This window comes from Pipistrellus kuhlii, unplaced genomic scaffold (genome assembly GCF_014108245.1).
Source record: "Pipistrellus kuhlii isolate mPipKuh1 unplaced genomic scaffold, mPipKuh1.p scaffold_m20_p_3, whole genome shotgun sequence".
Lineage (NCBI taxonomy): Eukaryota > Metazoa > Chordata > Mammalia > Chiroptera > Vespertilionidae > Pipistrellus > Pipistrellus kuhlii.
In genome coordinates this window covers 3,548,543-3,563,172 of record NW_023425529.1, presented here as the reverse complement: position 1 = coordinate 3,563,172, position 14,630 = coordinate 3,548,543, and the positions used below count along the sequence as shown (strand labels likewise).

Here is a 14,630-nt window from a genome sequence, read left to right as displayed (position 1 = left end):
GCCGTCTACCTGAGGCCACGGGCCCTACACCCCATTAAAAAAAAAAAAATACATTTTATTGATTTTTTACACAGAGGGAGAGGGACAGTTAGAAATATCGAGAAACACTGACCAGCTGCCTCCTGCACGCCCCCCACTGGGGATGTGCCCATAACCCAGGTACATGCCCTTGGCTGGAATCAAACCTCAGACCGTTCAGTAGGCAGGCCAACGCTCTATCCACTGAGCCAAACCGGTGGGGGCCCCACATCCCACCTTTGAGGCCACCTCCCTCTCCTGATCATCACAGAAGCCTTAGCCTTCCCAAGGCAGCCCCTGGGCAACCCCTTAAAGACCGGAGTAACTCAGGGAGCGCCGATGGGACACACAAGCTACTGAGAAGTGCACACAGCACCCAGGACCTAGGGGGAGGGTGCCAGCATACCCTGCTGTCCAGCACCCATGGCTCCTGGGAATCTGGCACCCATCTGGGCAACCCAGCCATGGGGCAGCCCACACCCAGGAAGGACATGGAGGCAGGCCCCTCGGCTGGCAGTCTGGTCTGCCTGGCCCTCCGGGATCTAGGAACAAGCGGAGCCCAGCCCCAAGGTTGAGAGGTTCCTGCAGGATGGACAGCCGGCGGGCTCCCTCAGGGGCCATGTGCCCATCAGTAGCGAAGGACGCCCCAGAGGACCAAGGGACCTCCTGCCCCCCGGCCAACTGGATAGACCCAGAGGATCTGTGTAACAGCCCAGGCTTCAGAGATAACCATGTGTCTGGATCTGTGGACCATGAGCCTCAGTGTGCTCATCTGTGTAATGGGGCCAATGACCACCCTGTTGTCTTGTGTGTGAAGGTGCCCCTAGAAAGTGGCCATCACTGACCAGTGCTAGTAGGGAGAGGGCTGATCAAGGGCAAGTGGGTGGTGGGAAGTCAGAGATGGGGAGAGCAGCCCGGCCTGGGAAGGGGTCTCAAGCGCTCCCAGAGCCACAGGTGGAAGCCGGCGACAGTGCAAACCTCCATTTTATTGGTCTCGTTTGTTCACAGCAGAGCCTCCTGCTCAGAGAGCCAAAGGGCCGGCTGGTGGTGAGGGAGGGTGGAGTCTGAGTCTGCAGACTCCCCGAGCCCAGTGTGTTCACTGCCCTTGTGCCTGGCAGGAAAGCAGGGAGGTGGCCCGGGGTGGGGGTTGGGGGGGGAGTGGTGGTGGCTACAGAGTCATTTAGTGTGGGGCCCAGGGTCTGTTCTTCACAGCAGGAGGTAGAAGGATCACATAAAGTTCTTTATTACAGACCTACAAAAAATGAGAGAATTATATATTACTCTCACTTGTTTGGGTTTCTTTTTACAAAACAGCAGGAAAGAAAAATGCAGGAGGCAGATGGGCCAGGCATTGGGGTTAGGACCAGAAGGGCCGGGAGATGAGGACAAGCTGTTACTGGGGACAGGAACATGGCAAGCTGGTCCAGGCTCTCTCTCCAAGCACCTTGGGAGAGCCATGACAGCCCTAGAGGGAGCAGACACTGAGAGTGTGGGCGACCGCTGTCCCCAGGTCAGCAGCAGCACCATGCCCCTGGCGGCCGCCCTGGCAGTCAGCCGGGCTGGAAGCACTGGAAGATCCATGCTTGGAGGCCTGGCCTCCGAACAGGGGCCCTCAGGGCCAGGCAGAAGGGAGGGGGCAGGGAGGGCCTGCACAGGACTGAGTTCTATCAGGGTCCTCCCGGGGCCCCGGCGGGCAAGAGCGTCACGGTTCTTTCCTGCTTGTCAGGCAATCAGCTTCTTCATGAAAGCCTCCAGCTGATCCTCATCCTTGATGCCCACAAACTTGTCCACCACGTCCCCGTTCTTGATGGCCAGCACGGTGGGCACAGCTGACACCTAGACAGAGGGGACAAGGGAAGCAGAGTCATTCAGAGGTGACATAAACTCTCCAGTCGCCATCCCCAGGCCTCTGTGGGGAAGGCTGGTGGCTCGTGCAGGGCAGTGACTGCCCAAAGCCCTGAGCCGGCCCCTTCCCTTGGTGCAGGGAACTGCAGGGCTGAAGGTCCCCCCGGAGGAACTTTTCCGATGTGGGCTCCCAGAAGTACCCTTCCTCCCCCGACCGCATGCCTGACTCACTGGCCCAGTGGTTTGGCTGGAATGACAGATTAAAATAACCCTTGCAGCTGCAGGCCCGGCTGGGGCGGGGCAGAGCTGACGGGCTAAGGGAACTCTCCCGGGGGCAGCCTGGGAGAGGGGAGACCAGCAGATGGAGTCTGAATCTGGCTTCTCGGCTCACTGGCTGAGGGTATGGCCGGGTCACACTCCTCCGGAGCTCAGGGTCCTCTTCCATCAGACAGGGGTGGTGGTATCTAGTTGTCAGTGTGGCTTAGGAACTAACAGGGGTGGTGGTATCTAGTTGTCGGGGTGGGTTAGGGACTAAAGGTTCACATACAGAGCTCAGTGGTTGACATACAGAGCTCTGAAGCCCGCTGAGCCCATCATGGGCCACTCTGGGCAAGCCACTTTGTCACTCTTATGTATCGGTGTTATCAGCAAACCGGAGGTATTAATAGGACTCATATTCCAGGCTGTGGGGGCTGAATGAAGTAATGCATGCAGATTCTCAGCACAGCGCCCCGCACCTGGCAGGGCTGCCAGCAGTGTTAGAACCTGGCACGGTGCCTGGTACACAGTGGGCACTCAGCATGGTGGCTGCCTAGGGGCAGGTCAGGAAAGCCTAACCCAGGGCCCCAGGAGAACCACTTTAGCTCAACGCCAAGATGGTTAAAAGGATCCAGAAAGTCCCCAACTGGTGCTGGACAGTGTGGGAAGAGGGCTCAGCGATATATGGTGTGGCGTTTATTTATTTCGGGGGTCGGAGGCAGCATTCTTGGCCTGTGAAGCGTCCTCTCAAGCTCCCTCAGGGGACCTGCATGGATGACATGGTATGTAAATAAGGCCCGTGGAGCTCTGTAACATGATTTGCTGACAATAACATTGAGCATTTTCTATTCCCTGGGCTCTCTTCTCTGCCTGCCACTGGTGGCCACTTGGAAAAAAATATATAAACACAAGATAAACACTGACTTATCTTACACAAGGCTAACTGCAGCAGTGATTTAGACAAACATACCAGGTCTTCACTTATCCCGGGTGCTGTCCTGCCCATGAGTCACCCTTAGGAGCCAGCCTTAGGATTTGCAATGTTCAGCGGTACGCATGTCAGTTACAAAGAACCACAGGCCACTCAGACTTCATGGGGCAGGCCCTGAACCCTCTCCCAGTGGCCTTTGGGGACAAATGCAGCAGGGAAGATGGCACAGTCCCTGACTTTTGTTAGTGTCTCCAGGGTCCTTTAGGACCAGCCTGGGGATGATGTGGGTGGCATGTGTGGGCAGACCACGCACGTCACTGTTTCCGGTACTTGTCACTCTTAACTCTGGCCTGGGTGATGGCATGAAGTGTAAGAGTCCAGCACGTGGCCTGCGCCCTGTCTCCAGACGTGGGCAGGGCCCAGAAAGCTTGCTCCCGGAGGCACCAGGAGCCATCCAGGCACATGGTGGGATGGTAAGATTACGGGGCTGGTGCTTTGTTCTTTTGCACCCTCTAGTGGTCTGTGAAGGGAGCGTCCTCAACTCCGGCAACTTTTCAAACACCAACTTTAACTTGGCCTTGCTGGATCCCACCCTGTCCTCTCTCCTTTTTTTAATTATCAATATTTCTTTCTCGCTGGCCATGGCTTTGTCCTCTGTTTCTTAACAGAAACAAAAGCTGTATGTCATTGCATGTGAAGTGACTGAATTGTTTTTACGTGTCCTCTAAGCAGGACTGAAGTGGACTTGTTTTCCTCAAGAACTCCAGATAAGTCCTGTCATGATAGCACAGTGCAATCACACGTGTGCTCGCACATACAGATCGTGCAGCTGTTGGGTGTACAGCATGCATGTCATGACTGTATTTGTATGATAACCAAGGTCTGTCATTGCTGATCAAGGGTGTTCTTTGAAGTTTAAGCTTACACATGTATGCACACCAAGAGCCACGGGCATGCCAGAGCCTGTGTTTTCCGAACACTGCAGGGGTACCGGGGCTGTGACTGGGCTCCCCTCACCCCCAAGGAGGATATGGCTCAGCTGATCTGAGTTCAGGAGGAGCTGGTGCCTATAAACACGGCCTTAGGGAAGTGCACAGGTCCTGGGCACATCCTCCTGGAGCTTAGGGCCCTGCCAAGCCGTCTCCCCCAGTTTCTTCCAACTATTAAGGATTTACCAAGGGACTGGCACAGTGGTAGGTTTTTTAAATTTTTAAAAATATTTTGTTGATTTTTTTCACAGAGAGGAAAGAAAAGGGATAGAGCCAGAAACATCGATGAAAGAGAAACATCGATCAGCTGCCTCCTGCACACTCCCCACTGGGTTATGTGCCCGCAACCAAGGTACATGCCCTTGACCGGAATCAAACCCGGGACCCTTCAGTCTGCAGGCCGATGCTCTATTCACTGAACCAAACCATTTAGGGCCACAGTGCTAGGTTTTGTAAGGGACTGGCGACCTCCTCCTAGCTAACTGTAGAACTAACGCAAAGGGAGAGATCACTGACACTCTGGCTGCCACATAGTAGGCACTTGTGTGTGCTATCTCATAAATTCTTGCCTCAAGGTGGGGTCATTTTCAAGACGACTGAGGCACACAGATTGAGTGACAAGGAATAGAGCCATGAAGCAGTGATCAAATTACCCGGTATCTTGGCCCAAGAACGAGAAATTGGAGGTAAACACCACGTCCCCACAGGCTAGGAAGCACAAGCAGAGAAGTGCTAAGAGGAAGCCAGGTTTCAAACGAGAAACGCCAAGTGCTTCGTAAAAGCTTTTAAATGCAGGAGGATTCCGGGAAAACTACTATTGAAAAAATCAAATCCAACTCCATGACCTTGTGGAAAAGGCCACACCATGGAGACCGTAGAAAGGTCAGCGGTTGCCAGGGGTTCATGGGGAGGAAGGAAGACAAGGGGAGCACAGGGGATTTTAGGGTGGGGAGACTGTTCTGTATGATCCTGTAATTGTGGACACGTGTCATTGAAATTTTTTCCAAACCACCAGGAGGGAACTCTCTCACTGACAGGTTGACAGGTGAGAAAGGCCTTTGCAAGAGTATCATGGCCCATGGCCAGCCCAGGGCTTTTTTCCCCTAAAATATTGTATATTTTTATTGATTTCAGAGAGGAAGGGAGAGGAAGAGGAGAGACAGAAACATCAATGTGAGAGAGAATGAGAGAACCATTGATCGGCTGCCTCCTGCATGCTCCCCCCCACCCCCCTCAAGGAATTGAACTGTGGCCACATCAGCCAGGAATTTTGCTCCTTGATACCTGGTACCAGATTCCCAGTGGCATCACCGGGAAGCTTATTAAAGATGCAGAATCTTGGGCCCTACCTGGATCTACTGAATCAGTCTGCTTTTCAACATCCAGGTCATATTCATGTTTGAGAAGCACTGATTTAGAAGACGTTCAAAACAGGGGATATGGTAATGAATGAACTATACAGTACATTCCAGCTATGAACTGTCTATGAAGTTATGTGGAACATGGAAAAGAAAACTAACAAAAAAACCCAAAAGGGACCCTAAAAGTTGGCAGTGGCTGTTTGGATGGTAAGATTACAGGTGACTTTCCCCCTCAGAGTTACTTGGCTGTAATTTTTCTAATGCTTTTTGAAGGGCACTCTGTCAGATTGGAAAATAAAAGGGTAAAATGCCAAGGATGAGGTCAGAAGCAGAACCCAGAGGAAAACATAAAGGCTCAAAGATCCACACCTGGATCCACAACTTCCCCGTAGCTGGGAGATCTGGGATACCCAGCATTCTGCGGGAACCAGGAGCTGGGAGAGCAAGAGCGCTTCCTGCCCCATGCCAGGGCGGCAGAGTCTGGGCGAGGGGGCTGCCACAGAACACCAAAACCCAAGGCCCTGCGTGACTTTTCTCTCCATCTTCTTTGGAAGACAGTGAAATTCTAGGGTGGGCAGTTGACTGTACATAAAAAGTGGGATGTGAGCCCGGCTGGTGTGGCTCAGTAGATGAGCGTCAACCCAAGAACCAAGAGGTCGCTGGCTCAGTTCCCGGTCAGGGCACAAGCCCAAGTTGGGGCTCGATCCCCAGTAGGGGGTGTGCAGTACACCCATGTTTCTCTTTCTCTCTTTCTTTTTAAAATATCTTTATTTTTTAAAGAGAGGAACGGAGAGAGATAGAGAGTTAGAAACAAGGATAGGAGAGAAAACATCGATCAGCTGCCTCCTGCACACCTCCTACTGGGGATGTGCCCTCAACCAAAGTACATGCCCTTGACCGGAATGGAATCTGGGACTCTTCAGTCCGCAGGCCGACGCTCTATCCACTGAGCCAAACCAGTTAGGGCTATGGTGTTTCTTTCATTGATGTTTCTATCCCTCTCCCTTCCCCTCTCTCTAAAAATCAATAAAAACATTAAAAAAAAATGCGATGTGAGGGAAGGGTATTTGTGTGAGGAAAGAGGCCCGTGAGGGTGTGCTGGGCATGGGGGCTGTTAGGCGGGCTCGGGAACAGGCGCCTAATTCCATGCATATAATTGTAAGCAGTTCCTCCAACACGTTATCCAACATTTGGAAGAGCACTCAGGCCTTGGAGGAAGCTATCCCCGGAGGTACTACGGATTTCTTAGCTGACACGTCTTCCTCAGGCTCTCTGCCAAAGGAGCAGGTGTGAAGGAAGGAAGGGCTTCGGAGGGTCAGGAAGCGTCCCTGTTGAAGCTTCCTAAGCCTGCAGTGACAGCTGCCCAGGGCGTGGCAAAACAAAGAGGATGGGCTCAGGTGGCTGGGCCCAGCAGCCTTGGGGTCTTTCTGCGGGACCCACACATACTATCTGGACAGTGAGAGGAGAGAGATCTTATAAGAGTCCTGTTTCCCCCAACACACACCCCTTTCTAGGCTTAACACAGGACCTCGGTGCCCAGCCCTACATCACAAGGCCCCTGGAATGCAGGTGGGGTGGCCTGGGAACTGGACTGGGGTACTCTTCTTCTCATCTGCACTTGTCACCACGTTCCTGGCACAGGGTGTGTCTGCTGAGGTTCCACTGGCGGAGGCTGAAGCTGTGGTGTCTGGCAGTGCCAGAGGGAGCGTAAGACGTTAAGCCTGCCCATCACCCCGGGGATGCCCAGGAGCTCCAGCCCTAAGCTCACACCAGAAGGTCACAGCCTCTCTCTCAGCTGCCGTGGGCTTCCGGGGGACTGATAGACAACAAGGGAAAGCAAGGGGCAGCTAAAAGGTCAGGCAATGCTCCTTTGACTGAGTGATCAGTGGGAGAGCTTTTGAAAACTACAATAACTCACCCCCCACCCCCACCCCCCCAAGCTCTTGTAAGCAGCTGCCCCAGTGCCATGGTGTTCTAAGTAAAAAGCTAGGAAAATTCCGGGACAAGCAGAATATGGAAATTAAGGCAGGACTTACATCCACCTTGTAAATCCTATTTTCCCTAAACCAAGGACACTTGAGAGTAAATGCTTTTGCCTGACTAGTGTAGGTCGGTTGTTAAGCATTAATCTATGAGCCAGGAGGTTTCAGTTTGATTCCTGGTCAGGGCATAGGCCCGGGTTGCAGGCTTGATCCCCAGTGTGGGGTGTGGAGGAAGCAGCTGATCAATGATTCTCTCTCATCACTGATGTTTCTCCCTCTCCCCCCCTCTCCCTCTCTGAAATAAGTATATATATATATATACAATATATATATATATATATGTATGTATGTGTGTGTGTGTGTGTGTGTGTGTGTATATATATATGTATATATATATATATATATATATATATATATATATATATATATAAATATATATAAAGAGTATAAGGTTTTCACTTCTTCCCAACCAGAGAGTAAATAGCTTAAATTACCCTACACAGGGATACAGATAACAGAAATCCGATTAAGTGCCATTTGCCAACTACACCCAAGGACAGAAAAATTAAGAAAAGAAATCTCACTTTTGGTAATCAGCATAAAGCTGGTAAACATTCTATTGACCTGCCCCTAAGAACTCCCCTAAACACTCAGACTTTAAAACCGGTGAAAAGGAAGGTCCCGGGGCACTCTCCCTCCAGGGAGCACCCCTGTGCCATTCCCCTCTGCCTCAGGCACATGACCCCTGACCTCTATGGGACCCATGAGACAAGCAATCAAAAGAGCAGTGGTCCCTCTTTCCATGTCCTTAATGTGCTTGTGTTGTGGTCAGTAAACTCTTGCTTACTTTTCTACACTTTCTCTCTCTCTCTCTCTCTCTTTTTTTTTTTTTTTAAATAAATTTTATTGATTTTTTTACAGAGAGGAAGAGAGAGGGATAGAGTTAGAAACATCGATGAAAGAGAAACATCGATCAGCTGCCTCCTGCACAACCCCTACTGGGGATGTGCCTGCAACCAAGGTATATGCCCTTGACCGGAATCAAACAAGGGAACTTTCAGTCTGCAGACCAACGCTCTATCCAGTGAGCCAAACCGGTTTCAGCTACACTTTGTCTCTTGATAGAAATCTTTCCCTCAAGAAGAGAGCTGAGGGCTCCTCTCTCCCAGGTAACAGATGGTCTGTTAATAACACCTGCAGCAGTCACTAATGGCTTAGCCTGCCCAGCATAGGTTTCCTTTGCCTCTGGCCAGGGCAGGCTGATTTTCCTCAGGTGATTCCTCAGTCCCAGCTCAACGGGCCCCACCCTCCACCGCACTCCCAGCTACAGGACAGGCTGGAGGATGCGCATCTTTGCCAGAACTTCCAAATTCTGAGAAGGAGGCACCCTCTTTCAGTCACTTGTTATCTGAAGGAGGGACAGGAGCTGAATCATTCCAGCCAGATCCAGGTGTTTCCAGAGAAAGAGTGATCCGTTTGGTATTTTAAGCAAGCTCTGCTGCAGGCACACAGGCCCTGCTATTCGGTGAGAACCTGACCTCAGGGCCTTTGCATTTGATGTCTGTTCGGTCCAGACTGCTTTTCAACAGCTGCAAGGTTCACCCCCTACTCCCTCCAGGCCTTAGATAAGGACTTCTCACTGAGACCTTCCCTAGCCCACCTTTTAAAAAAGGAAACCCTCCCAGCCTCAGCACTCTCACCCCCTCTCCCTGATTTATTTTTCTCAATAGCATTTATCATCTAAGATAGAGATCAGAGACTATTGCCCATAGGCAAACTCAGAGCACTTCCTGTTCTTTTAAACAAAGTTTTATTTACACATAACCACGCCTATTTGTTTATATACTGTCTTTGGCCCCTTCGGTGCTACAATGACAGTTGAGTATTTGCCCTACGAGTCCCCAAATATGTACCATCTGGTCCCTTAGAGAAAGTTTGCTAACCCTAACTTCAAAGGAATGCATCAATGTCCCGAAATGCAGAGGACCGCCTGGTCGTGCATTCTGCTTTTTACAGGTGGTAAGAGACACGTGGCTCAGAGATTCAATGGAGTCACATTTGCAAAGTGCTGTGAATTGCTGACAGCTCTAGGAAAACCAAGACACCTCCCCTGGTTGGTCTCCAAGACATCCAACTCCGGCAACAGCTATCTCCTAGCCCCAAGCACCCCCCAAACCAACTGCCCTGCGGCAATCCCCTGCCCATCCATACCTCATACTCTATGGCGAGGTCTGTGTGGTCGTCAATATCCACCTTGGCCATCACCACCTTCCCATGCTGCTTGGCCACCACCTTCTCTAACCGTGGCCCCAGGATCTTGCAGGGACCACACCACCTGGGAAGGGGAGAAAGGAAGCACCCTGTCACAAAAGCACTCACCAAGTGATCAATGGGCTCCCCAAAACATGCCCTTGACCCTCATCCTTCCGAGGGACCTTTTGCCTTTATACCTCTGTTTATAGTGTTTGAATATTAACCTGTCATGCTGCTATGCCAAATGGCAATGCCAAGAGACTCTGTAACTGGGCCTCATCCTAAGACTCTTATAAAGGTTTTTTCACTTACTTCAACAGAGCGAAAAGAAATGTATTGTCGCCGAAACCGGTTTGGCTCAGTGGATAGAGTGTCGGCCTGCGGTCTGAAAGGTCCCGGGTTTGATTCCAGTCAAGGGCATGTACCTTGGTTGCGGGCACATCCCCAGTAGGGGGTGTGCAAGAGGCAGCTGATCGATGATTCTCTCTCATCGATGTTTCTAACTCTCTATCCCTCTCTGTAAAAAATCAATAAAATATATTAAAAAAGAAAAAAGAAATGTATTGTCATATGGAAAAACACAGGATTTGAGGTTAAAAGGTTTGGGTTCAGAGAGAGGCTCCTCACCAGCCAGCTGGTCGTTTTGGGGCCCGGTTTCCTCATTTGAAAAAGAGACCACTCTCAGGGCTGCTTTGAGAAATCAGCGAAGGCAACACGGGTGAACATGCCTTGTAAGCTGTAGGATTACACTGAAGGCTTCATTGACTCAGAACTAAAAGGAGGGGAACCAATGGCTGGGCGGTAACTACAACATGTCAGTCACTGTGCCAGGACCTTCTCAGCTTTCCCTACAGAACCCTCCACCCTGCAAAGGGAAAGAAAACTGAGACACGGAGGCCCATGCAAATTAAGAAACTCATGCGAGGTCACAGCTGGTAAGAAGCACAGCGGAGTCTGCAATGCAAGGTTGTGTTCCAAGTGTCTTCTCTAGCCTCAGGCCACACTGTGATCCCCAGGCCCCGTGTGAGCAGCTATGGCTGCACTGAACACCGTGCTTCCAGGTGGCGAGCTTTCAAGAACAGGCTGTCATCCCTGGGTATGTGGCACTAAGGACAGTGCCTGGCACTGAGACTGAATGAACAAACTCACACCCTGCTTCCTTGCCAATAAGAAAATGAAGAGGCTGAAACCAGTTTGGCTCAGTGGATAAAGCACTGGTCTGTGGACTGAAGGGTCCCAGGTTTGATTCCGGTCAAGGGCATGTACATTGGTTGCGGGCACATCCTGGTGGGGGGTGTGCAGGAGGCAGCTGGTCTGTTTTTCTCTCATCTATGTCTTTAGCCCTTTAGCCCTCTCATTTCCTCTCTGTAAAAAATCAATAAAATATATTTTAAAAAAAGAAAAAAAATGAAGTGTCACCCCACTTACCATTCATTTCACACTGATTTTTAGAGTGGAAGGGAAAGAGGGTGGGAGAGATCTGTTGCCTCCTGCATGTGCCCAAATCGGTGCGGGGGGAGGGGGGGGTGGCAAACCTGCAACCCAGGTATGTCACCTTGATTGGGAATCAAACCTGAGACCCTCTGGTGCAAGGGCCAACACTCTAACCACAGAGGCATACCAGCCAGACTATCATTCATTTTGGAAGTCCTCTCTGGAGTGCTCCCTATACCAGGAGGGCAGAATAGCTTTGCCGTCCACGAATCCCTGGCTGTTCACTCCTATTTTATTTTCAGGCTTTAAAACCCTTTCCATTCAGAGATTTCAACACCTAAAAACCTAGTCTGCACGACCTTGTCTCCTGTTACAAGTGAAGAAAGGGAAGTATAAGGGTATCAAATGGCCTTCCCCGGGTGACATGGTGAGTCAGAGAAAACAGGAAAAAAAGTGAAAGAATCTCAGAGATTTGTGCAGAAAGCCTCCCAACTTGTAACTCCAGTTACACTGGCTCCTTCTAGAACTCACCGTCCAGTTTTTTGTTTTTTTTGTAGCCAGGCCCCAAAAGTCTAGAAGTGAAGGCCATAGGCACTAAAACATACAGAAGCCGAAACCGGTTTGGCTCAGTAGAGGGTCTCAGGTTCGATTCCGGTCAAGGGCATGTACCTTGGTTGCGGGCACATCCCCAGTTAGTGGGTGTGCAGGAGGCAGCTGATAGATGTTTCTCATTGATCTTTCTAACTCTCTAACCTGCCTCTCTGTAAAAAATCAATAAAATATATTTAAAAATAAAATAAAACATACTGAAAACAAACTTATACGGCACTGAAAAGAAACTCCTGCCCATTCCCCGCATGCTGGGCACTAGGTGGCGGTACTGAAAACTTTTAGCTATCCCTTCCCAGTTTGGGTGGTAAAATGTTAAAAAATAAACTTAGCTGCAGGCCCAGGAAGGACCTGGTATACACCAAAAGCCAGATGATGCTCTAGTTATTCTTCCTGCTTTGGTCCAAGCTGAACATGGCTGAGCCATCTGGGCAGTGAATACAGAACACAAGTGGTTCCTAGCACTAATCATAGTGAGCTCTCATGACTGTTTACTGGCCCTGGGCGGTTTGGCTTAGTGGATAGTGTTGGTCTGTGGACTGGAGGGTCCCGGGTTTGCCTGGTTTGGTCCGGTCAAAGGCACGTGCCTGGGTCATGGGCTCAATCCCCACTAGGGGGTGTGCAGGAGACAGCCAATCCATGATTCTCATCAATGATGTTTCCATCCCTCTCTCTCCCTTCCTCTCGGAAATCAATAAAATAAAATAATAAAAATAAAATAAAAGACTGTTTACTCGTCTGTCCCCTAGCAGACTACATGCAATCTCTGAGAGCAGGGACTGGGTCTTCCCAGTATTTGTAGCAGAAGCATCAAACATGGTACTGAGACACAGCTGACACTCAAAATTATCTAAACACCCCAGTCTTCTCCTGGACCCCAGGACTCACTGTGCATGAAAATCCACAACCACTGGGGTCTCACTGTTGACAACTCGGTCTTGAAAGTCGGGTCCGTCCTGGATGTTAAAGGTTGTTGAACAGACTCTGGTGGTGTGTAACGGCCGGGCTTGGCTGGGTGTTATTGCCAGGTCACCAGGTCTGTGTTGTGGGGTCTGCAGAGCCCTGGAGATGAGGGGTGCCCACCGACTTTGAGGGGGTTTCCTGGAGATGGCGGAGGCCAGGAACCTCCTCAGGAGAAGTCGCTGAGCCATCTGTGAGGGGAAAAGGCAGGAAGAGTTGTGGCAAGAGAACCAGCGAAAGGTATTTGGGAGGACTGGGGGGCTCAAGATTCAGGGCTGGAAGCAAAATGCCAGGAATTATATAAGTTTTCTGGAGTGGAGGCGAGTGAAGAATGAGAATCAAAGGGAAGAAGGAATTGCAAACCGGGAGAGGATAATTGGGTTGACAACCAGAAAGAAATCAGGACATTGCTGTTTTTACAACAGATGAATGGGAGGGGGGAAAACAATACTGCTAAGAGCCAAGTGCCTTAGATACACTATATGTCCTCCCAGATCAACTTTTAAGAAAGTTTTTACATACAGGATTGCCGGTATTTAGGGATAAGGAAGCCCAGGCTCAGTTGTGGCACGCCCAAAGTAACCCAACCATTCTTACATAAGAGTCAACACTGGAGCCCTAGGCCGCCTGCAAATTCCTTACGCTACCAATTCCTTTTAGTAAGTGTTTTAGTGGGAAAATAAGGGGAAAGGGAGGTTGTAAACAAACCAGGTAAGAGGAACCACAACTCATGGAGGAACGAAAAGGTACAGAAACAGGAGTGTGGGGGAGTAACTAAAAAAGAAGGAACGCATGTGTGGAGGGAACTGGGGAAATCCGACCCCACCAGGAACTCGGGCTCCTCCGAAGGCAAGTCCTCCCGTCCTGGCCTCCTTCCGGACCCCGCGGGAGCGCGCCCGCAGCGTGCCCGGCCGTGACACCACCCCCGGCCACCCACATGGGCTCCTTACCTCCCTGCAGCGGCGAGATGCACAGCCCGGCCCTCCCGCCTGTCAAGGGCACTTCTGCCGTCACTTCCTGAGAGGCGGGCCTTTTGTCGTCACTTCCGGGGACGGGCCACCTGGGGCAGGACTCAGCGCAGCTGGAGGGTGTGGCTCGGCTTTCGGCCAATGAGGATGGCGGGAAAAGTGAAAGCTAAAGGGGCGGAGCCTCCTGTAGGGACCGGAAAGAAAGAGCTCTGGAGAGTGGGGAAGAGACCGGAAAAGGAAGGGCGGGCCCTAGGGGAGGGTCCGGAAAGGCGGTGGCTCTCGGGGGAGGGACCGGAAGAGGCGGGCGGGCTCAGGAGGAGGATCCGGAAGAGGAGGTGGAGGGAGGCGGGAACGCGAGGGAGGTACTATTGGGAGGGGAGGGAGGAAGGGAGGTGTGATTCTGGAGTTTGCAAGCTCAGTCTGCTTTAAGCTCAGCCACCACTGCCCATCCTTCTGCCTCATTCATTGGCTTCCCCAGACTCCTAAGAGGTGCTGGAAGGTCCTTTCCGTCCATGTTTCCAAATAAGGGAGCTCAGCTCCTGAAAGCTGTAGTTCAGAGGCATAGGATTGGGAGTCAGGAGGCAGCTTTTGGCCCTTTTCTGTGAGTTCGGGTGCCCCTGGGGCTTTAGCTTCCAGATGTGTGACGTGGAAGGCTGGGCTTCTCGGGCATCAGACATTGTGGATACTCGGAGGGCCTGCCTTTGAGGCCCCAGGCAAAGTGTGGTGACTGAACCTGAACCCTGCACACTGGGAGTTCAGAGCTTGCCACCCTAAATGTGCTTCTGTGGAATGTGGATTGTTTGGAGATGAGGACAGTTTTAGCTTCAGGCTCAAGAGAAACCTCTGTGCCTCCCTTTAACTACCAGGAAGAAATTGAATTAGGGGCCTTGCCCATAATAAGAGATTATCAGCGATAACTTGTTAATCCTCACCTGAGGATATTTTTCCATTGATTTTTAAAGAGTGGAAGTGAGGGAGAGATAGAAACATCAGATGTGAGAGAGACACACTGATTAGTTGCC

General features: G+C 51.0%; 1 protein-coding gene across 2 annotated transcripts; it reads right to left on the bottom strand.

The window, feature by feature from the left end:
* Positions 1-984: 984 nt before the first annotated feature.
* On the bottom strand, positions 985-13,726 carry TXN2 (thioredoxin 2). 2 transcript variants are annotated; one of them, XM_036455567.1, is made up of 5 exons: positions 13,591-13,726; positions 12,569-12,831; positions 9,596-9,719; positions 1,734-1,854; positions 985-1,270 (listed from the first exon to the last, which is right to left on the bottom strand). In XM_036455567.1, the coding sequence occupies exons 2-4, from the start codon at positions 12,829-12,831 to the stop codon at positions 1,741-1,743; spliced, it is 501 nt and encodes a 166-aa protein (XP_036311460.1). In that variant the 5' UTR covers positions 13,591-13,726; the 3' UTR covers positions 985-1,270; positions 1,734-1,740. The 2 variants fall into 2 exon arrangements, with proteins under 2 accessions (XP_036311460.1, XP_045443482.1); XM_045587526.1 differs by lacking the exons at positions 985-1,270; positions 13,591-13,726 and adding an exon at positions 13,467-13,488 and having other exon boundaries at positions 1,277-1,854.
* Positions 13,727-14,630: the final 904 nt, after the last annotated feature.

Bases quoted from the DNA above. Each gene is read 5' to 3' on its own strand.
- TXN2 (XM_036455567.1), bottom strand. From the start codon at position 12,831: ATGGCTCAGCGACTTCTCCTGAGGAGGTTCCTGGCCTCCGCCATCTCC. The intron at 9,720-12,568 runs GTGAGTCCTGGG...TCCCCTTCCCAG, and splicing joins GTTGTGGATTTTCATGCACA to GTGGTGTGGTCCCTGCAAGA. The intron at 1,855-9,595 runs GTATGGATGGGC...CCCTCTGTCTAG, and splicing joins ACCTCGCCATAGAGTATGAG to GTGTCAGCTGTGCCCACCGT.